Source organism: Urocampus carinirostris, chromosome 17 (assembly GCF_059441175.1).
Source record: "Urocampus carinirostris isolate Australia breed hairy pipefish chromosome 17, RoL_Ucar_1.0, whole genome shotgun sequence".
NCBI lineage: Eukaryota > Metazoa > Chordata > Actinopteri > Syngnathiformes > Syngnathidae > Urocampus > Urocampus carinirostris.
In genome coordinates, this window is record NC_142365.1 from 6,975,828 (window position 1) to 6,998,075 (window position 22,248).

Sequence of the window (22,248 nt, forward strand, 5' to 3'; positions counted from 1 at the left end):
GTATAGTTTATTGGCGTTGTTGTTTTTTTTTGTATGGTTGTCGATAAAATTGTTTTTTACATTGCAAATATTGTTTTTAATGTGTTGTTTTTTAAATAAAATATTAATTAATGGGGGGGAAAACAACATTAAATCCACCCATCCGTTACACAGGAGCGTGGATGTTCTGCGCATGCGCAATTGAGCCTCGCATCTATGCTGCTGGTCAGCTCGTTGGCTGCCCCGAATGGCGTCTGGGCGAGATGCTCGAGACGCCCCGCTCGGCCGCCTCCTGTAAACTTGACGCGGCTCGGTCCTCAAACTCGGCCGGGCAGGTGCTCTGGGCTTTGCCCAGCTAAAATGCTTGGTGCCCCCGACGGGAAGCTCCCCGCCGAGGCTCTAACGCGCACTCGAAACGTCGGCCTTCGTGCGTAAGTTGTACCGCTGTCGCCATTTTGATAATATCAAGCTACACGCCAGCCGGCTAAACTCGACTTATATAACCGCTGCCAAGTGACTCATTCCATTAAAAGTATATGTGCGAGTGTATTAATTTATTTGTGTTTTTTCTACCGTGTTTCACAATGCGAATATGTTGCGTGTGTTTTAAGTGACGTCACTTTGTTTGACGTCTGCTAGCTTGCGGCTAGCACTTTGCTAGCTCGACTTTTTGGCTCTGTGCCCACTTCCCGACGCTGACACTTATCGTTTAACGCTGGCGAGCAATCGTGATCAAAATTGATTTAAAGCTACCACAAACGTAATGTGATAAAAGTGTGTGATGGAATTCATTTAGTAAAATGAATGTGTGTCGTGTTAGTTCAAAGAATGACGGGAGACAGATGTATAGGCGAGAAAGCAGAGACATGGAACCTAGGCCAAGTAGGCATCGACACCACTACCTTGGCCGAATGTGTACAAGTGCACGGATTAAATCATCCAAGTATAGTGGACGACAGTAATATTATGTAAGCAGCACTGGCATTGACTCTTATGTAACATTTTGTTTTGGAGATGGTTACAGAGCATGCAACCAACGAGATTTTTGTAGCAAAAATGGACATTTGTCATATTTCAAAATCGCCAGAAACAGCTCCGTGACTGTAAAATAAAATACAACTGAGATTTTCATTTGAGAAGAGTGAAATTTCGAGGATATTCCAATTATTATTTTCTTTATTGTCATTTATAACAACCTAGGGAACAATGTTTGCAACGAGATTAAACATGGCACTATAGGATGAACAAGCTATTTAATAAAAATTAAAAAGACAGAAACAAGATTATAAATATTTTTCTGATAGATATTATTTGCAAAATGGTGCCTAAAACTAACTCAAGTTGAAAGTGTCCAAGAGCAATAGTGCAATGAAGATAATGCAATAACATTAGCAGCAATGTTTTTCAATGTTCTCGCGGATCCTTGAAAAGTCTTAAAATGCATTGAATTCATTGTTCTTAAAAGTAAGACCTGAAATGGCATTTATATGTCTTAATCCAAATTTCAAAACTCTTAAAAATCTGAACACAATAAAAAGATTTATATTTGTTTGAACTTAAATGATTTAACATTTATAGACTGTCTCTTAATAATTCACAGATTTACTTTTGTGGCAACATGGGGTGACCACAATAACGGAACTATCAAAACAGTGATGTGGTTTCAGTCGGGCATTTCAGAGCAGATAAATGTCACCCACAATACACTTTGGACAAAGACGTTTACGTCTGACCATGCCCAGAGTGGCTGACCAACAGACGTTTTTCGCTACGGCTAAAAGCCATGCCAGGAATTGTGTATGTGGCACGATGTATTGTATGCTATAAATATTTGTGGGTTTTTTTTTTTGTTGTTTTTTCTTTCATTGTTTTTCTTTGACTTGGTCTTAAATTTGATTTTAAAAGCATTGCCAAAGTCTCTAAAAGTTTTTAATTTAACTTGCTTTAAGCTGTAAGAACCCTGGTAATAGTAACCACTACCAAATATTTAGAATTTTCAATTGTTCATTATTCCAGTTTATAGCAAGATGCTAAGAACCGATTTTCTATTAAAACCACACAAGTTTAAAAAAAAAAAATGGAATCCTAATTTTTGCATTAAAATGTTGATTTTACAATTACGTTGATTGTTAAAAACATTAAACAATTTGGTTTGTACCAAATTTGTAGGATCAAGATTTGAATGATCGTTTGCAATTTTTATCAAAACATGATAACATGGTCTAAGAACTACTATCTAAAAATGACGCTCTGAAATGTTACAATAAAAATATTTTCCAACTCTGAAAATTGTCTTTATCCGTTAATGAATATGATTTTCAATGTTTTGCATCCCCGGAGTAAAGAAATAATTCTAACCCTTTGCATTTGACGTCACGTTGCCTTATTTGGCAAAATGAGAGCCATGACGAACGGCAAGAGGCACATGAGCGTGCTGCAGTTGAGTTGAAACAAAAAACAATCACCAAGACAAAGTAATATAACCACCACTCTTTACCACAGTGATTAATTCCTGCACAGTGGGCAAGCTTCTAAGCCCGACTGAAGACGACAATGTTTATCTGCAGTCAAACCGAGGGACTGGTGTGCTGAATCACAACACAGGCAGCCCTTAAGTACTCCAGGATTTGCAGCAAACATTTTTACAAAATACGTTTAATTTATTTCAGAGCAATTTTATGTTAGATAGGTACAAATCACATTAAAGACACTCGATGTAATATTGCTCACTAGCTTTGTTAGTATGTTACCGTTGCTATTTCTTATTAAATGAGCTGCTTTTATTGTGAATAACCGGGGATTTAAAACAGAAATGTTCAGAATATCACATGTATTGACAACTGTTATGTGCTCTACCATAAACCTTAATACGCCGAAATGAACTACCAGGTCATCAACAGATCAAATAAGAGATGAAGTTCAGAAGAGAAAACATCATTTTTCCCAAATACATTTTTTTCAACATGCTAAAAAGGGATTTCTATACAAGGTGCAAATGCTCCATGCTTTGTTTTTATCACATTCCCCAAAAATATAGATACAAAGTAACTTAAGTCAAGTTTGTGCAAGGGGGAACGTTTTATGCTCGTAGTGGATTTTTCGGTGCAACACAGAAAATAACTGGTAAACATCCAGACTTTTTTAAGGGTTTAGGTCATCAGCTGTGTATGGGGATACTTCATTTACAATATAGTGGTACAGATCCTGTGGACAAAAGTCAGGCCGATTTGGACGATTTGTTTAGATGTGTGAGTATGTCAGGAGGAATACTGTATAGGTTGTCAGTCAGCATTGCTAATGCTATCCTCAGTTTCTCTAAAAAGTGTCCTTTGTGCTTTCCGACCAGGTGAACTACCTCTTCCGACAGCTGCACAATATTCGTTTGACTAGTCATTGCCAATGGTGTTAAATAGTATAGTTGTTTTTGCTGTTGTCTACTGTTTACTACCGTCTGTCATTGTGTCGTCACGTGGTTAGGTCTTGTGTGTGCAAAGGGTCCATATGAATATACTGGTTTTCAATATATAGGGGTTATTTTTTTCCCCATGGACTTGTGTGTTTCATTAGGGTGGTAATGGCCATGGGGAAGTAACTCTCTGAGCCCTTTAGTCCTTGTTTTAGGGGACATTTTTGCATCCTATTGACATGTAGGGATGTAAAAATGTTATTTATTTTTTCCTGTTCTTGTGGGTTCATAGTGCTCCCTGCCATCTAGTCCCATCCTAGTGGTGCTGCGCGCCCTTGAGTGGGTGGGTGGGTTTTGGCGGCCATGGCTGTGAAGGAGCGTGTGGAGGCGGTGCTGAACGTGGGCCTACGTGTGCCCAGCATCATGCTGCTGGATGTATTGTACCGCTGGGATGTGGGCTCCTTTTTCCAGAAGATCCAGCGGTCCAGCCTATCCAACAACCCGCTCTTCCAGTACAAGTACCTGGCGCTTTACTTACACTACGTGGGTCAGTACTCCACACAGTACCACCAATCATGATCTGTATTAAGTCTGAGCGATCATAACACTTTTTCTCTCTGGAAGGTTACATCTTGAGCCTGGTACTGCTTACATTGCCCCGTCAGCACCTGGTCAAGCTTTACCTTTACGTGCTTACCGCCCTGCTGCTCTTTGCAGGCCACCAGGTGTCCAGGTACAGACACACAAACACTGACACATCAGGGGTATGGTTTGAATGCGTGGATTTTGTTCTATTGTCAGGGATTACGTCCGCAGCGAGCTGGAGTCAGGACATGAGGGAGCTGTGTACCTGGAACCGCTCTCTATGAATCGATTCACCACTGCGCTCATAGGTTAGAGGCCAAGTGCTTTCCCTTGCCTCATGCAAGAAGGTCCGGCTCTACTCTGATGTTCTCTTGCCCTCCCGCAGGTCAGCTGGTGGTGTGCACGCTGTGCTCTTGTGTGATGCAGACCAAACGGATCTGGCTATTTTCAGCCCACCTGCTACCCCTGGTGGCACGGCTGTGCCTGGTACCCATGGAGACAATCGTGTTCATCAACAAGTTCTCGATGATCTTTACGGGCCTTGAGGTCATCTATTTCCTGGCGACCAACCTGCTGGTGCCCTACAACCTTGCTAAGACTGCGTACCGCGAGCTGGCTCAGGTGTGTGGCGCGCTCCAGGCAGGCCACCCCAAAAAACACTGGCCGCTTGTTGAGATGTGGTTGGTCGCTTGTGTCTAGGTGGTGGAGGTGTACGGTCTTCTGGCTTTGGGGATGTCCTTGTGGAACCAGCTGGTCCTGCCTGTACTCTTTATGTGCTTTTGGCTGCTCCTCTTTGCGCTGCAGATCTACTCCTACTTCAGTACCCGGGATCAGCCCACCTCAAGGGAGAGGCTCCTGTTCTTATTCCTCACCAGGTGGGTGGCATCACGGGTTTGGTGTGCACCCATGTCAACGGGCTGTTTTTGAAATAAGTGTGATTCTTGCGCAGCGTGGCTGAGTGCTGTAGTACACCTTACTCGCTTTTGGGCTTGGTCTTCACCGTGTCCTTCATCGCCCTGGGTGTCCTCACACTCTGTAAGTTCTACCTGCAGGGCTACCGGGCCTTCATCAACGACAACACCATGCACAGGTGGGGCACACACACAATACATTGTGCAGTTACATCTATGCGGCAAACCCACCAGAACAAGCAGAAAACGCTCCTTTGTGTACGCAGGGGTGTTACTGAAGGCATCACACTCCTGATCCTGGCTGTCCAAACGGGACTGATTGAGCTTCAGGTCATCCACCGAGCCTTCCTCCTGTCTATTATCCTCTTCATCGTGGTGGCATCCATCCTGCAGTCCATGCTTGAGATCGCCGACCCCATCGTGCTCGCGCTGGGGGCCTCCAGAGATAGGTTTGTCTCGCTGCCACGCATTTTTTGCTGGCTAATCAGCTTGGGCCTGATTCTTGTGGCGCTTCCCACCAGGAGCTTGTGGAAACACTTCAGAGCCGTGTCACTGTGCCTCTTCCTGCTGATCTTCCCAGCCTATATGGCCTACATGATTTGTCAGTTCTTCCACATGGACTTCTGGCTCCTCATCATCATCTCGTCCTCCATTCTCACTTCACTGCAGGTCGGCCGGGCGTGAGTCCCAATTTGAATATGAATTTTTATACCAGCTCAATGAATCATTATTATATTTAACTCAGAAAATATTATTTTAACTCTGGAGTCCTTGTAAATATAGGGCATTGTTCAAGTCATTTATCATGGATTTATTTTCCACCACAGTACATTCTAATTTTTTTTTTCAGGTTTAATTTGTCTTCTCTGTGTTTGTTATACATGGGTTATGGTTTATTGAACGTATTGTGAGGTATTCGTGTTTAGTTGATGAGTTTGATTTTTTTTGTGTGATTATGTGCATGCCAGACTGTTAAACAAGTGGGGTTTTGTGTGCAGGTGCTGGGTACTCTGCTCATCTATGTGCTGTTCATGGTGGAGGAGTTCCGCAAGGCTCCCGTGGAGAACATGGATGAGGTCATCTACTGCGTCAACGGGACGTACAGGCTGCTGGAGTTCTTGGTAAGTCCACATCCGCACTCTTGTGTTTGTGCGGTGTGTGACTGCGGCCCTCGTCCACCAGGTGGCGCTGTGCGTGGTGTGCTATGGCGTGTCCGAGACGGTATTCGGCGAATGGAGCGTGATGGGTGGCACCATCATCCTGGTGCACTCCTACTACAACGTGTGGCTGAGGGCGCAGTTGGGCTGGCAGAGCTTCCTGTTGCGCCGAGACGCCGTCAACAAGATCAAAAGTCTCCCTACCGCCAGCCCCGAACAACTTCAGCGATACAACGATATCTGCGCCATCTGCTACCAGGTAACCCCCGTCCGTTGTATAGCATGGCACCATGATACAGTGATAATGAAAACCTGCAAAGTAGATACCTTTATAATTATTTTATTAAATGCTCTTTTACTCTATTATACATTGAAACCAAATAAACATAATTTACAGGCTCAAGTATTTGTTTAACAGAACAAAGTATTGTACTTTATATTTTATTAACAAATAATTTAAGTACTGTCGGCTTATTATTGTTTTAGAAATAATCAAGCCACTTTATTGAGGACTTGATCCACTTTACTTCACATGATATCTTATTGCCATCATGTGGACATTATGGAAAACTGCATTTACATTACCTTCCGGTTGGCAACCCTAAATGTTAAGAGTCATATTGGACCAAAATAAACGAAAAAAATATGTCCGGAGTTGCTAAAAAATTTAAAGTTTCACATGAGTCTTATAAGCTTCCATCATTAAGGACCCCATCATCCCACAAGACTGACTGTTTACACTTCTGCCCTTGGAACGGAGGTAGAGGAGTGTGAAATGCAGGACAACACGTCTAAAGAATTTTATTTACCCCTCTGCCATCAGACTCTTAAACGGCTCCTGATCGAACAATACACTACAGACACTATAAACTGGACCATACTTGGACTATTCTTGCACCACAGTCGATTTCAACTCTGGTTTACCTTATTTCTATCTTATTGCTGTAACTCATCTTGAGTTAATCTTGTATTTTTATCTTATTAATATTCGTAATATTCTTATGTATACATGTATATAGTTTCTTAAATCGATTACTATGTGGACGGCAAAGTAAGATTTTCATTGTGCATGGAATTGTTTCTTTACTGTGCATATGACAATAAACACTTTGAATTAAATTAAATGGAATAAGAAAGGAAACAATAATGTATCTGTATTTATAGGGAAACATTAAGAATGTGTCCTGTTTGTTTTTGTACAGAAACCATATATTTTTCCATTGTCAAACAGTTTTTGAAAAAGCGTCAGGGAGCCACTAGAGAGCGCCAAAGAGCTGCATTCGGCTCCAGAGTAAGTTAAGCAAATCGAGGAGTCCACGTTTGTTGGCGATGGAAAGCATCCTCCTCTGTCTTTTGCAAGTCCAGGGCGTTTTAAACTACAACTCAGACCGCAATGGCATTGATGCCCAGGCAGACTCTGGCGCGGAGCACCTGTTTAACCAATCCGAATGCTGAACACAATGCACAATGAAAATCTGTGAAGTAGGGAGGCTGAGATAAGCAAGGTTACTGTACATGTTCTTGTCTTAACGCAAGGACTTGTTCCCCCAGGACCTGAACAGCGCCGTCATCACGCCGTGCAGCCATTTTTTCCACGCTGGCTGTCTGAAGAAGTGGCTGTACGTGCAGGAGACGTGTCCGCTGTGTCATGCGCAACTCAAAAGTCAACCGGTCCCCGACGGCCCCCCGGCCAATCAGGAGGCTCCCGGACAGGAAGTCGGCGGCGGTGGAAATGCGGCAGACGAAGGAGCGGCTCCAGCTTTGTCCGACGTGGATGACCAATCCTCCGCGTCCTCCTCGTCTCCTGCAGCCAATGAGGCTGCAGGCGTAGTCTCAACCGAACCAGGCATTCTATTGGAGGAAGACGACTCCTCACGTCACATCGTGAAAGTTTCCGAGGCCACCAGCATGTGATGTCCCTAGCTTTTGAATGTGTGTGATTTCCGGCACCAAAATATTGATGGACGCTTTGAAGTAGTGGACCTTTATAGTTCCTGAAAACATCGAATGGAATTCCAGATCACTGCGCTCGTGGCAAGCGATTCCGGGGTCGTTGCTGACCATCGACACCGACACGATGCATGTTCAAAGGTGAACCCCTGCACGTTTCCTCGGTGACCAAAGTATTTCCGGCGTCAGTCTTCCCCTAATGCGCTCCAAGTCAGCTGTTTTTTCTTTTGGCACTGATGTCATTTTTGTTACTAGACCCTTTAGCCCCCCCCCCACTACCGGCACCATATGACGCGTCGTCCCAAGCTGATGTGATCACTCCGCCGTCAGGAGTGGGAGCAGCAAGACGCAGACGGTTCCCGTTACCTACACGCAGTGTTAGCTAGCGCGCTTTAAAATGAATACATGAGCAATGTATGATTGAAAAAGCCGCTTTTTTTTGTAAAGATGATGAAAATGTTGTGTTGCACTTGAGAGTTGGAAGGTTCTAACGCTGACATTTGTTTTCTGATTTCTGTTTAATGATAAGACACACCAGATTGTTATAGGAGATGACAACATTAAACGTCAACTGTTTCAGCAAAAAGTCTGCGTGAAATTCATTGTCATGTCATCTTTCTCCAGATAGTCACTCTACAGCGATCGCTCACTATAACCCGGTTAACTTTTTATGGTTTCGCCACTTCACAGATTTGCACTTTTATAGGTCATGAATAAATGTTTTCAGTATACATTACTTTTATATGTTAAGGTTTTGTTCTTTGATTGAAATGCACTGTGGAGTCTTTAATTGTATTCTGTTTGAAAATAAATTCACGGAATTTGACTCAGGTTCAATTTGGAACCCTCCTGCGAGAAATGAGGGATCACTATTAAATTCACAGTTTATTCCGACGTTTCACTGACGAATGACAGGTTAACGTGAAGTTTGTTTCTCACCACAGGGGGAAGCTCGCGACTGCCAAAATAAAGGAACCAAGATGTTGTAATTTCATGTTACGTGGCGACAGCGTGCTTTCTGCTATGGAGTATTTTCACGACAATACCTGCAATTTTATTGTCGGTCGCATGATGGCGCTGCTGTATCAGCTGCAAGTAACTACAAGCAACCACTGTATCTGGGTCATCCTGATAATCGTTCCATGATTCTTATAATAGCACTTTATTTTGCTCCTTATATTAAAATAACATTTTAGTACATGTTTCTGAATATGGAATTTGTTTAAAAGTTAATTTTTCAACTCATCTCATGTTTTTTAGGGCATCTTCTCGTTGATGGGATTTATTTGCGGTTTAGGTCTACTGAATCTAGTGTGGACTAAGGTGGACAATCAATGTTTTTCTTTTTTGAGGGTTGGGGAGTGTTAATTGAATGATTAGTTGATAAAAAAAATCTCCCTCAACACAGTACAGATCTCCACTGCTTTTGGGGTCACTTGGAAATTGCCACGCCCACTTTCTCATCGACACCCCCGTCTCTAACCCTCTGCTGTGCACCCCTTCTTTCTAGTAACCTCGGGAACTGTTTCTTCCTCGCCTTGTTGATAGGAAGAGGAACTGTTATGAAGAGGATGCGCGGGTCCTAATTCTTCCGGAGGGGTGCTCTGGGATTACACCCCTCCCCTTTTGGGAGCCGGTAGAGAGTAACGGGCTGGTCCGATTCGAAGCCGATAGAGGTGTGCTGATGTTCGGCAGCAGCCTGAAGGAGGAGCCGCCGCTGGGGGGCATGAACGCCGGCCGGGGCTGGATGCTGGGCGGCGTGCTGGATGCCAACACTGCCGCGCAGAGGTCAGGGATGAACTGTTTTATCATATCGGAGCACCAAAAACTCCAAATTAGTTTTTGAGTTTGATGTTTGTATTTTAGCGGGTTGGAGGTTGCCAGGGCTCACTTCGAGAAGCAGCCTCCATCCAACCTTCGCAAGTCCAACTTCTTCCACTTTGTGGTGGCCCTCTACGACCGCCAAGGGCAGCCGGTGGAGGTGGAGAGGACCAACTTTGTGGACTTCATCGAAAAGGACAAGGTAGGACCTCTCTAAAAATTTGAAATTTAAATAAGCCCCCCACCCCCTCTCCTATACAGTAATCCCTCGTTTTTAGCGGGGTTGCGTTTCAAAAAGGCAGCCACAGGCAGAAAAGGGGTGGGGCAACCGTTTAGCCAATCAGAATGGTGAATGCAATGAAAAAAATGAAAATCTGTGAAGTAGTGAAACCCGGTAAAGTAAGGGATTACTGTATTGCAATTGAGTTGAACTGATGAATTTCTTTGTTGCATATATAAAAAAAAAAAAAAAAATCGGACTCTGCAGGAGAGTGCAGGTGAGAAGACAAACAACGGCATCCATTACAGGCTCCAGCTGCTATACACCAGTGGTCAGTCCCTCTCACACATAGTCTCTCGTTATGTGAGATCAAACTTGCATCCACTCTCTCTTGTGTCGAGTCACTCTTATTCATTTAGGCCATCATTTTCCAGTGCTCTTTTATTCCATATTTCTCACAGTTACACTAGTCCATCATGCTCTCATTTCAAGTCCCTCTCATATACAGTAACTCTCTCATAGAGTCACTTTTATGACTATTAATTCAAGTAGAATCATTCTCTTGTCTTGTCACTTTCGTTCAAATTCATTGTCACTCACTAACCTCTCATTTACAGTCACTCTTGTAAATTCTCTCACTTGCTGTCTCTCATGCAAATTACTCTCATTGACATTTAGTCGTACTGTTGCACATGTGTCATTAGTTCTCTTGTGAAAAGTCAATTAGTGGTCAACTCAACTTCTCAAATGCAAAATGATTCTCATTTATTTGTAATTGTATATGTATTCGCGTAGTAACTCTCTCGCATGTGGTCACTCGATAATCAAATTATTACTTTTTTTTTAATTAATACGAGAGCAAATTTGTATTCAGTCTCCCTCATGTTGAGTCAGTTTCTTTTTCATACAGGCTGACATTTACCATTGTTCTCTTAAATTTGGCATTTCTTACAGTCACAGTATATGAAGTCTATCACTCTCTCATTCCCAGGTCCCTCTCGCATGTAATCACTCTCATGTTATATGTATTCTTATTTCGGTAACTCAAGTAGAATCATTCTCATGGCCTGTCACTCTTGTGTGGAATCACTCATTCAAATTCACTGTCACTCGTTAACCTTTCATTTACAATCACACTGTGACTCGTGTAAATTATCTCATGCAAAAATTATTCTCATGTATATCCGCTTATACTGTTGCCTATGAATAATAAATTCCCTTACTTAAAGTCACTCGATGGTCAAGTGAAATTTCACAAAAAGACAACCTCTTATTGAGTCATGTATGTGAGATCAGACTTACATTCAGTCACTCTCATGTTGAGTCATTTTCTAATTTTTTCAGGCTTACGTTTAAAGTTGCTCTCTTGTATTTAGTGTATCTCACAGTCATTCTTACAGTATATTGAGTCCATCATGCTCTCACTTTCACAACTTTCTCATTTCAAGTTGTTCTTTTGGTGCCAGCTCCTCTCACAGGAGTCAATCTCTCATTTTTGTCACTCCAGTAGAATCGTTCTAATGTCCTGTCACTCATTCATATTCACTGTCATGTACACTCAGCCACTCATCTCAATCAGTAGTCACACTGTCACTCATGTAAATTCTCTCACTTGCAGTTGCCAAATAACTCTTTGTATTGATCTAATTATGAAGGCATTTTGTCATTTATGTGAGATTAAACTTGCATTCAGTCATTCTCACGATGAGTCATATTCTTTTCAGTCAAAACTACATTTACCGTCACTCCTTTGGATTAGCTTTCTCTCACTCACTGTCTTACATTATATTAAGTCCATCATGCTCTCGCTTTCACAACTCTCTCATTTCCAGCCCTTCGTTCTTGATCTTTCACTCTCTCATCCATTCTCTCGTTTACACTTATGTGTTTGGTCTCATGTAAAGTCACTCTCACGTATCCTTTCGCACAAGATCACGTACTGTATGTAAGGCCTTTCAGTCGCTCTCACATTTAATTAGAAGTCTTTTATGGAATGTTTACACAGGTATTAGAACAGAACAAGACTTCTACGTCCGACTCATCGATTCCGCCAGTAAACAGGTTAGTGTGCGCACAAGCGTATGTGTGAGATCATACATGTTCAGTGTTGTCATCTTTTGCAGCCCATCGTGTACGAGGGGCAGGACAAGAACCCCGAAATGCGACGCGTACTGCTCACGCATGAGATCATGTGCAGGTCAGAAATCGATACATACATACACGCACGCACACACATAATACAGTCATTTATCTTCTGATGAGTTGTTTACTGCAGTATTTGTATTATTATAGTATTTCATATACATATTTTTAACATTTTCCTCAACCATGAGAAAAAAAATTACTTGATGCTGACACATTTTGTATACGTTTGCGACCAAATGTTTGGAACCTTCACTTAAGTGCTTGTCCCACTAATCTATTCATCCATCTGTCACATCCATCCAACTCACTTCTTCATCATTTCATCCATCTGCCAATTCATACATCCACCCATGAATCCCTCCATCCATCTACCCAATCGTGTATCGGTCCATCCAACTCATCGGTTTCATTATTTCATTGCTCCATCGATCGATTAATCTGTTTTTCTATTTGTTCGTCCCTTCAACTCATTTATTCATCCATCCATGTGTTCTTTAATCTAACTCACTCATCCGACCATCCATCCATCCATCTTTCTGTTTGTCCAACTAATTCATCATTCATCTGTATTTCCGTCACACTAATCTACCTCCCTCCTCCTATCCATCTGTCCATCCATCATACTAATCCATCCAACTTATATATTCATTCATCCATCCATTATTTCCCTGTCCATCCATCCATCTGTCTGTCCAACTAATCCATCTATCTATCCGGCCGCCCAATCAATCCATTCATGCCTCCATCCATTCGACATCCATCCATCTAACTTAACTATCTATTCATCCATCCATCACTTCTCTGTCCATCCCCCCATCCATCCATCTTTCTGTTTGTCCAACAAATACATCATTCATCTGTACATCTGCCACACTAATCTATGTCCATCCATCTGTCCATCGATCCATTTATCCATCACTTTTCTGTCCATCTATCTATCCATCTGTGCATCCAGTCAATCTATTCAGCATCCATCCATCCATCAATCCATCCAACTTATCTGTACCTCCAGTCAATCTTTCCATCCATTCAGCATCCATCCATCCATCTGCCCAACTATTCCATCCATATATATGTGCGTCAAATCAATCTATCACGCATGCATCCATCCATCTTTCTGTTTGTCCAACTAATACATCATTAATTTGTACGTCCGTCACACTAATCTATGTCCATCCATCCATTCAGTATCCATCATCCATCAATCCATCCAATTTATCTATCCGTCCATCAATCACCTCTGTGTCCATCCATCTATCTGTCCAACTATTCCATCCATCTATCTATCTGTGCATCCAATCAATCTTTCCATCATCCATCCATCCATCCATCCATCTTTCTGTTTGTCTAACTAATACATCATTCATCTGTACGTCCGTCACACTAATCTATGTCCATCCATCCATCCATCGATTCATCCATCCATCCATTTATCACTTTTCTGTCCATTCATCCATCTATCCATCACTTTTCTGTCCATCATCTATCCATCTGTGCCTCCAGTCAATCCCTCCCTCCATCCATTCAGCATCCATCCATCAATCAATCACTTCTTTATCCATCCATCTGTCCAACTTTTTCATCCATATATCTGTGCGTCCAATCAATCTATCACACATGCATCCATCCATCCATCTTTCTGTTTGTCCAACTTATACATCATTCATTTGTACGTCCGTCACACTAATCTATGTCCATCCATCCATCGATTCATCCATCCATCCATTCATCACTTTTCTGTCCATTCATCTATCTATGTGTGCGTCCAGTCAATCTATTCAACCATTAAGCATCCATCAATCCATCCAACTTATCTATCCATCCATCAATCACCTCTGTGTCCATCCATCCATCTGTCCAACTATTCCATCCATCTACCTATCTGTGCATCCAATCAATCTTTCCATGCATCCATCTATCCATCTTTCTATTTGTCCAACTAATACATCATTCATCTGTATGTCCGTCACACTAATCTTATCTCCATCCGTCTATCTGACTAATCCATCCTATCCTATGTCCAACTATTCCATCCATCCATCCGGCGCCTGTGTGCGTCAGGAAAAGCGCATAGACATTCGGATGTGCCTCCGACAAGACATCTATTTCTGTCTGCCGGCGCTCGCTCCGGTGCGCACCTTTCATGTCCACGCCCGCGCTAACACACCCAAACGCAAAGACGCGCACTAACAAAGTGTTTGGTGTCGTTGCAGTCGCTGCTGCGACAAGAAGAGCTGCGGAAATCGCAATGAGACGCCGTCAGACCCTGTCATCATCGACAGGTATGCTCACAACTTGGTGCGCGTGCCATCGCGATTGCACAAACGTCTCACACCTGTCATGCAGATACACACTTACAATCGTGCATTTTTACATTCTGAATTGTTGTCACAATCTCCCATCAGCGCTTTAAAATCGGTCAGCGGGTGGAAGAAAAAAAGGGTTAGCCAGTGAAACTAGATCTAGTACACGTTTTAACCTCTTTTAAACGGGTGTGTGTCGTGTGAATACGTGTGTTTTGTGCACGCTTTCCCTCCCTTTCTTTTATTCAATACTCTCTTCCTCACCCTTTCCATGAGAGAAAAAAATGATATGCTTTGTTTCTGTTTTTTTTTTGTTTTTCCAAGCGCGTGCGTAATGGCGTGCGTGCCGTAGAGAGCACGATGGGAGATGTCAGGGAAGGTGGCGGGCCTGGAATGCGAAGGTTAGCGTGGATACCGTGGGAGACTTCCTGTTCACACACCCGCGCCGCAACATCTGCAACATGTGGCCGTGCACGCGCACGCACACGTCACAAAACCCACGTGCGCGCGCGCACAGTGCGTGCAACTTTTTGGCGAGCGTGTGATAGGATATCATTGCATCTAGTTAACCTTTTAGTAACCCGCAGTGAGACGGATTAACTAGGCCACGCACGCACATTTAAAAAAAAAAAACGTGATTTGGTGCAAGGAGCTGTCAGTCAAACGTTCGCGAGTTCAATACGTGAGAAGTCGTTAGAGGTGCACAAGCAGGAAGTCACGCGAGAACGTGTTGATTGGAAGTTCCTTAACACGCTGCCAAGCTCATTATTGATACACACGTCATTCGATTGCGCGTAACCACTGGCACCAGTAATGTGTCGTTAGCGAACGTAACGGCTCTATGTGGCGGCTCTTTCAATGGGAGCCGTCTCCCCACCAATACAGAGCCGGCTCCTATCGAGACGCCTTTTCTTTCTTGAAAGGCGCACGTGATTGGACATTTTTTTCTGTGATTCTGTGTTGTTGACTTTAAATCCGTTGTTTTTGTAAAAAGTTAAATGGACCGTGTATAATTTGACCACTAAATGTCACTGTACGGTGTCTTTCATTCAAAAATGAGTGCTATAAAGCACAAGGAAACTACGAACACTAAGTGACGAAACAAATACATTTTCTTTTCATTTTTCGGTGCCTTTTGGGATGCTTTTCTTTTTTTTGAGTCCCTGTAGGAGAAAAATGTCGGACAACCATGCCAGCTCGTTCTGGGCAAGGCTCATGTTATGAAAAATAAATGGGAATTTGTCGACCTACGCATATTTAACATAATGGACGTTTATAACATTCATGTATTTTTGCCTGGTCATCCAGGAAGGGGGATTACCTCATGGTGTGGTTTCTTCTTTCAAGGTTTCTTCATTTTCCTCATGTCGAGGTTTCCTTGCCCTCATGTAGGTTTTAGATCAGGGGATGGTGTCATAATAGTCTGCGGTTTGCAATAATCTCTGGTCTGTGCAGCCCTTTGAGACTCCTTTTGATTAAGATTTATACAAATAAATGTGACTTGACTATCGTTTTTGTTTTAAATAATTACGATTTCTTTTACCACTAGGAGGTGCTAAATAATACACACTGTCCCTTCAAAATGATTTTGTAATTTGTTTCTGAATATTTAAATTTATATTCCTGTGTTTATACAATGAGCTTTTTTTACATACCTAATTTATAATATACTCTTGTATTTCATAGGTTTTTATATTGTTGCTCTGAAACTTAAAGGTTCTTAATTTTGTGTTGCTTTATTTTAAAGTTGCTTAATAGATAGATAGATAGATAGATAGATACTTTATTCATCCCCGAAGGGAAATTCACTTTTCCAGCAGCATCCCTAAGCTGAGAACAATCGAAAATAACTGAGAACAATCGAAAATAATCATGTACAAACAAACAAACAATTGAATCATGTACAAGAAACGATTCAATCTGAATCATGTACAAACAAACAAACAATTGAATCATGTACAACAAACAAACAAAATATTTATGTTTCAATAAGTGGAGTGTTAATAAAATGGGGGGAAAATAATTTCTGATACTGATATAACCAAGTAAAACTAATTTTAAGTTACCTGTCCAAATGAATGTTGTGCCATCTCACCTTTCCCACTCTCTCTGCTCGCTCCTGAAACTTTATCAAATAGTCCAAAATTTTACCTCATCTTCTCCGCTCACCTCGTCGTCCTCTTCTCCTTCCACTTCGCACTACAGAGACTTTTTAGCTGAGCCGTCTCTTATGACACCATCCCCTGATCTAGACCAAACTAATGCAAGCAAAAATGCAATGGCAAAGCAAAGCCACTGAGGAGCTAAACGATAAAATTGGGGAAAGCCAGAAAGCACCCACACGTCTGTAAACGCAACATTTTGATTAATATTGCCTTGTGGTAATGTAACAAATTCATATTTTAACATTGTATTACTGGTTTTGTTTCAATTGTATTATCTGCAGAGACCCATTTTAATAATTGGTTGCTCATTGGTTTTACTGCTCACTAGTCTACGTCATTCTGTAGTTTATTCATAATAGAAGATTCATTCCTCCCAGATGAGCACCCTCTTTAATATGAAAACGTTACCTTCCAAAGTTACATAAAAAAATGAAATTTGACTGTAGTGTCACAAAAATAAATCTAATCTAAATATCTCATGTAAATGGAATCTAAATCTAATCAAAATCTTCACTACTTATATCTAACTTCTTTGATCCGTCCAAACCTATCCATCTGGATCTATCGAAATCCAAATAGGATTTAATTAAAATGGAATCCAAACTACGGTACTTAATAAATCCTGAAGTGTGAGTGAGAGAGTGAGAGACTTACAGGCTACGGAATGGCTAAACCGATTTTCGTGAAAATTTAGTTGTACTTTAGGCCTCTGCAATTGTCTTTAGCTAAGTTTTGTGTCAGTGCACCCTCAATAAATACAAAATCGACAAACATCTGCTTTAATGTGGTCTGCTTTAGTGGGGTGTCTAACGCCCTCTGGCACCCCAATTGAGTACTGGACCTCCTGACCACCGACCACTCCAAGCAGCCCAGTTTAATCTTCTATGCAGCCGGATCCAAATAACTACCAGAACGAACACCTTGATTGATCAAATTCTTTTATGCACATGTTTCAACAAACCACCTCACACAAATTATAACAGCACAAGAAGGAGATATTTTCAGTTATTTTGTGCATTATGTTACACGAATAAATAAATAACATACCAACCAATATTATCACCCACAACCTTGCCCCCTCTCTACTTCTAAGACCTCCTTCACATTGCCGCACCATCCTGCACCTTCCTCCCTCAATCTCTCTATACCTGCTGCCCGCTCCATAGGGAGCAGAGCTTTCAGCCGCTCTGCCCCACAGCTCTGGAACTCATTGCTGTCTGACCTCCGGTATTCTGCCACTCTGTCCACCTTCAAATCCGGACAAAAAAACTTGCCTTTTCATGATCATCTGCTGCATATAATGCCCCCTTTTAACTTTACTGTGTTTTTATACGCTATGTATTACTTGCTTGTTTTATTCTTGCTTTATTGTTGTTTTGTACTCTATGTACAGCGACATTGGGTTTCCTAAAAGGCGATTTGAAGAAGAGTGTATTGTTATTACCAGTGTTCCCTCTAAGCTGCGAACGTGCACATTTTCAGCGCACAAGAAAATCTATCCAGCGCAATGTTCTCTACGGCACGCACGCCATTACGCAGCTTAGAGTCTAAGCTGTGTGTGTGTGAGTTTTTAGAGTTTTTCGAGAACCGGCTTCTTCGGCTCGGCTCACTAAACGGAACCGGCTCTTTCGGGTCCCAAACGTCTCTTTAGGTTGTTTTTGCTTCTTTTGTCCTTATATGACCAAATATTATGTAAAATTATGCACAAAATGACTTAAAGGAAGGGGGAATACTACAAAAAAGAAAAAATATACCAAAATGAAAAAGTAGTGAAAAGCTGAGAAAAAAAAGAAACAAAAGAAAGAAAAAAGGAAAAAATCAGAAAAAAAGCCAGAAAGAAAGAAAGGAAAAAAGTAAATTGAGAACAGAAAGAACAAAAGTAACAGCTAGGAAAAAATAAACACAATGAGATATTTTTAAAAGGGATTAAAAAAATGAAAAAAAAAAACAGGGTAAAAGAAAAAAGGTTTGCGTTGCATTCAAATAATTTCCAATTATACCAAGTTAATCTTGTTGCCAACATTGTACTTCCACTAAAGAAATGTGAATACAGTTGTGTATCGTGCAACCGACTCAATAAGCCCCCAAAAATGTTAGTAGTATGCGACAAAAGATACCAGGAAAAAAAATAAATGGAAATCTTGAGAAAGAATTGTTGTAAAAACAAATGACGTTTGTAGGCCGGACAACCTTTGCAATAATACATACATTAGTCAATTCATTCAAAAGTGAAATTTTTTTTTGCATTGCCGGAAACTCAGCAAACTGTAACTTGATGTCAAGTTTTGGACATGTTTGATAATGACTTCGTTGCCACACTCTGGATTGCCGTTGCTCACTGTTGTTTCAAGCGTTGCTCACCAACTTTGTGTGAACGCTCAGACCCGTGGAAAATTACAGGGAACATTGGTGATTACAATTATTATATTTGGTATTATATTTATAAAAGCATCAACAAAAAATCTGATGAGCCGTTCGAGAGCCCAAAGAACTGGCACTTTTAAGTTAGCCGAACCCAAAGCGCAGATTCACTGAAAAGATCCAGAATTCCCATCACTGTCCCTTATTGGACCGCAATTCGGGGGGTTAAGATGGGTTAAAAGATGACAGGAAACCAGGCGGAAATGACGACATGTGCGCTCTCGTTCTCACGCGCTTAACAAAAAAGAAGGTGACTGTGAAGATGAGTTATTGCAAGCAGGCGTGTGCGAAGGTGTGCACGGATGGAGGACTGGGAACTCGGCTTTGTTTCCCAGGATAAACCCTTAGTGTGGTGTCAATCAAAGGGTGCAGGGGAGGGGGTGCGTGGGGTGGCTGTCAATCATCTGGAGGAGGAAAAGGAGGAGGGAGACTATCTTCTTCTAAACGATCTCTTTATCTTTGCTGCCTTTTTTTCCCCGCAACGCACGCACGCGCACATCTTTCTGTCATCCTACTTACCCAAAATATCTCTGGCGACCTCACACTCGCGTACGCAGGAATTATTCCTAGCATGGAAATAATGTCACTACTACACTGTTGTCTTCTCCTGCAGTGTTTTTAGCCAAAACACTTTCTTCACAAAAAAATCTTGAAGCACAACGTCCTTGGAAAATGTTGAAACATGAATTCCAAACCCCAGTTTCATGTTAAGTTGTCAAGTTGTTTTCTTATTTGCGTATTTGTTTTATTCTGGGCTTATTTATCAAAACAAATGATGATTATTTCTTATTTATATGATATTCTGGCAGGCAGCACGGCGGAGCAGTGGTTAGCGCGTGTCCGGCACAGTTCTGAGGTCATGAGATCGAACCTCCTGTGTGGAGTTTGCATGTTCTCCCCGTGCTTGTGTGGGTTTCCTCCCGGCACTCCGGTTTCCTTCCGCATTCCGAAAACATGCGTGTCGGGTTAATTGGACGATCTGAATTGGTAAGAATGAGCGAGTGAGTTGTCTGTCCCTGTGTGCCCTGCAACTGTCTGGCAACCAGTTCAGGTTGTCTCCTACCCACTGCCTGACGATAGCTGGGATGGGCTCCAGCACCCCCGTGACCCTACTGAGGATAAGGGGTGCAGATAATGGATGGATGGATGGATGCATGGATAATATTCTGGCAATAAATGAGTTACAGACAATTGCTGTTGGAATTCACCAATGCAAAAACTGAGGTGCTTACCATTATTCTTATACAAAAAAGGCATCCATAACCTGATTGTAAATTAATTAGAAAGTTAAACTCGAGCACTGTCCTACTGACAATGACCTGGTCTCCCTTGGGAAAATCCTGCCCAAGCTGCTCAACCTTTGCCTGAGGAAATCAGTTGTATTTTGTTCACAGGGAGTAGAGCTATACTTTGCTTGATTTATCTCGACGTTGAAACCCAGGAGAGGTTGTTTACACACCTCGTTTACAATTGTGTCCCCTTAAAGTGTTAGAGACCCCTCCCCTGATTGTTTATAAATGACTGAAATAATGTTATAAATGAAATCATGACTTAAAGTAGATTTCACCCTGGTCACCCTGGAAGGGGGATTACCACTTGTGAGGCCCCTTCTCAAGGTTTCTTTTTTCCTCACGCTGAAGTTTTGAGTTTTTCCTTGCCCACATGTTGGTTTAAGATCAGGTGATGGTGTCATTGTAATCCTGTGCAGCCCTTTGACACATTTTTGTAATTAAGGGCTATATAAATAAATGTGACTTGAATTGACATGACATGTTTCAATACTACAAAAATCTTAAATCAGTGTTGTCAAAGTCAAACGGATAAGGGGCCAAATAAAAAATATGGCTACAACCCGAGGACCGGACGGATCGGATGTTGAAATTTTTAAAAATGACACCTGGAGTCAAGTAAAAATAGGTGATGGTACTGAAAAGCTAATAAATATACTGTATTCCAATATGATCAGATCATAAAGCCTCCCTGGTAAGTTGTATTCTGGGGTACTAGAGAGGAGGGTAATCAGATCTCACGTTCAACAGGAGCAGTTTGGTTTTCGTTCAGGCGTTTGAACAGTGGACCAACTCTTCAGGATCCTCAGGCGTGCATATGGGTGTTCCCATCTGGTCTACAAGTGTTTTGTGGACTTTGAGAAGTCATTCGATCATGTTCCTTGGCCTGCCCTTTGGGGGTAGCTCGGGAGTATCCGGTACCTGAAAATCATATCCAAGCTGTGGGGTCCCTGTATGACTGATGCCAAAGTTTTGTCAGCATTGCAGTAAGTCGGATTCATTTCCAGTGGGAGTTGGACTCCGCTAAGGCTGCCTTTTGTCAAAATTCTGTTCATTACTTTTTTGGACAGAATGTCTATGCGCAGCCTTAGTGGGGAAGGGATCCTGTTTGGGAGTCCTGCCTCAAGTGGAGGAGTTCAAGTATCTTGGGGTTCTGTTCACAAGTGAGGGTAGGATAGAACAGGAGATCTACAGACAGATCAGCGTCTGCCGTCATACAGACCCTGTACCAGTTCCTCGAGGCGAAGAAGCAGCTGAATACGTTCCTACCCTAACCTATAGTCATGAACTGTGAATCATGACTGAAAGAGCAAGATTTTGAATGCAAGCAGCTGAAATGAGTTTCCTCCGCAGTGTGCCTGGGATCTCCTTTAAAGATAGGGTGAGAAGCTCGGTCTTCCAGTAGGGACTCTGTGTACAGCCTTTGCTCCTTTCTATTGAAAGGAGCCAGCTGGATGCCTCCCTTGGGAGGTGTTCCAAGCATGTCTGACCTGCAGGAGGCTCCAGAGACTCCCTGGGGCACACTGGAGAGACTAAGTACCTGGGCCTGCCTGGGAACGCCTCTGGATCCCATTGGATGAGCTTGACGAAGTGGCTGGGGATACGGAGGTCTGGGCTTCTCTGCTGAGGCTACTGCCCCTGCAACCTGACCTCGGATTAGCGGAAAATGATGGATGGAATATTTTCTTACAGCCCTGTTGGTAATTTTTCATTTTCAACAGGCACAAAAGATACATTTCTTTTATTTAAAAATCCCTAAAACATGTACATTAAATGAAAGAGGATGGTATTATTTAGGCCTGTAGTTTCTATCCATCCATCCATTATCTGCACTGCCTATCCTCAGTAGGGTCGCGGGGGCGCTGGGGCCTATCCCAGGCATCCTCGGGCAGTAGG

The 22,248-nt window shown here is 42.2% G+C and overlaps 2 protein-coding genes across 4 annotated transcripts in view; both read left to right on the plus strand.

The window, feature by feature from the left end:
* The first annotated feature begins 173 nt into the window (after positions 1–173).
* LOC148349033 (RING finger protein 145-like) lies at positions 174–8,574 on the plus strand. Of its 2 annotated transcripts, none has more exons than XM_088321317.1 (12): positions 174–410; positions 3,678–3,932; positions 4,010–4,118; positions 4,187–4,278; positions 4,356–4,591; positions 4,670–4,845; positions 4,920–5,060; positions 5,148–5,330; positions 5,403–5,550; positions 5,880–6,002; positions 6,064–6,297; positions 7,590–8,574. In XM_088321317.1, the coding sequence occupies exons 2-12, from the start codon at positions 3,749–3,751 to the stop codon at positions 7,950–7,952; spliced, it is 1,989 nt and encodes a 662-aa protein (XP_088177443.1). In that variant the 5' UTR covers positions 174–410; positions 3,678–3,748; the 3' UTR covers positions 7,953–8,574. The 2 variants fall into 2 exon arrangements, with proteins under 2 accessions (XP_088177443.1, XP_088177444.1); XM_088321318.1 differs by lacking the exon at positions 174–410 and adding an exon at positions 660–947.
* Positions 8,575–9,493: 919 nt separating this feature from the next.
* LOC148349034 (transcription factor COE1-like) overlaps positions 9,494–22,248 on the plus strand; it is a 40,046-nt gene continuing 27,291 nt past the window's right edge. For both annotated transcript variants that reach the window (XM_088320926.1, XM_088320927.1), the window contains exons 1-6: positions 9,494–9,776; positions 9,855–10,011; positions 10,297–10,360; positions 12,035–12,090; positions 12,153–12,226; positions 14,388–14,456. In XM_088320926.1, the coding sequence (XP_088177052.1) occupies positions 9,673–9,776; positions 9,855–10,011; positions 10,297–10,360; positions 12,035–12,090; positions 12,153–12,226; positions 14,388–14,456 (524 nt within the window). In that variant the 5' untranslated portion in view covers positions 9,494–9,672. The remainder of the gene's footprint in view (positions 9,777–9,854; positions 10,012–10,296; positions 10,361–12,034; positions 12,091–12,152; positions 12,227–14,387; positions 14,457–22,248) is intronic.

Bases quoted from the DNA above. Each gene is read 5' to 3' on its own strand.
- LOC148349033 (XM_088321317.1), top strand. From the start codon at position 3,749: ATGGCTGTGAAGGAGCGTGTGGAGGCGGTGCTGAACGTGGGCCTACGT. The intron at 5,061-5,147 runs GTGGGGCACACA...TTGTGTACGCAG, and splicing joins AACGACAACACCATGCACAG to GGGTGTTACTGAAGGCATCA. The intron at 6,003-6,063 runs GTAAGTCCACAT...CTCGTCCACCAG, and splicing joins ACAGGCTGCTGGAGTTCTTG to GTGGCGCTGTGCGTGGTGTG.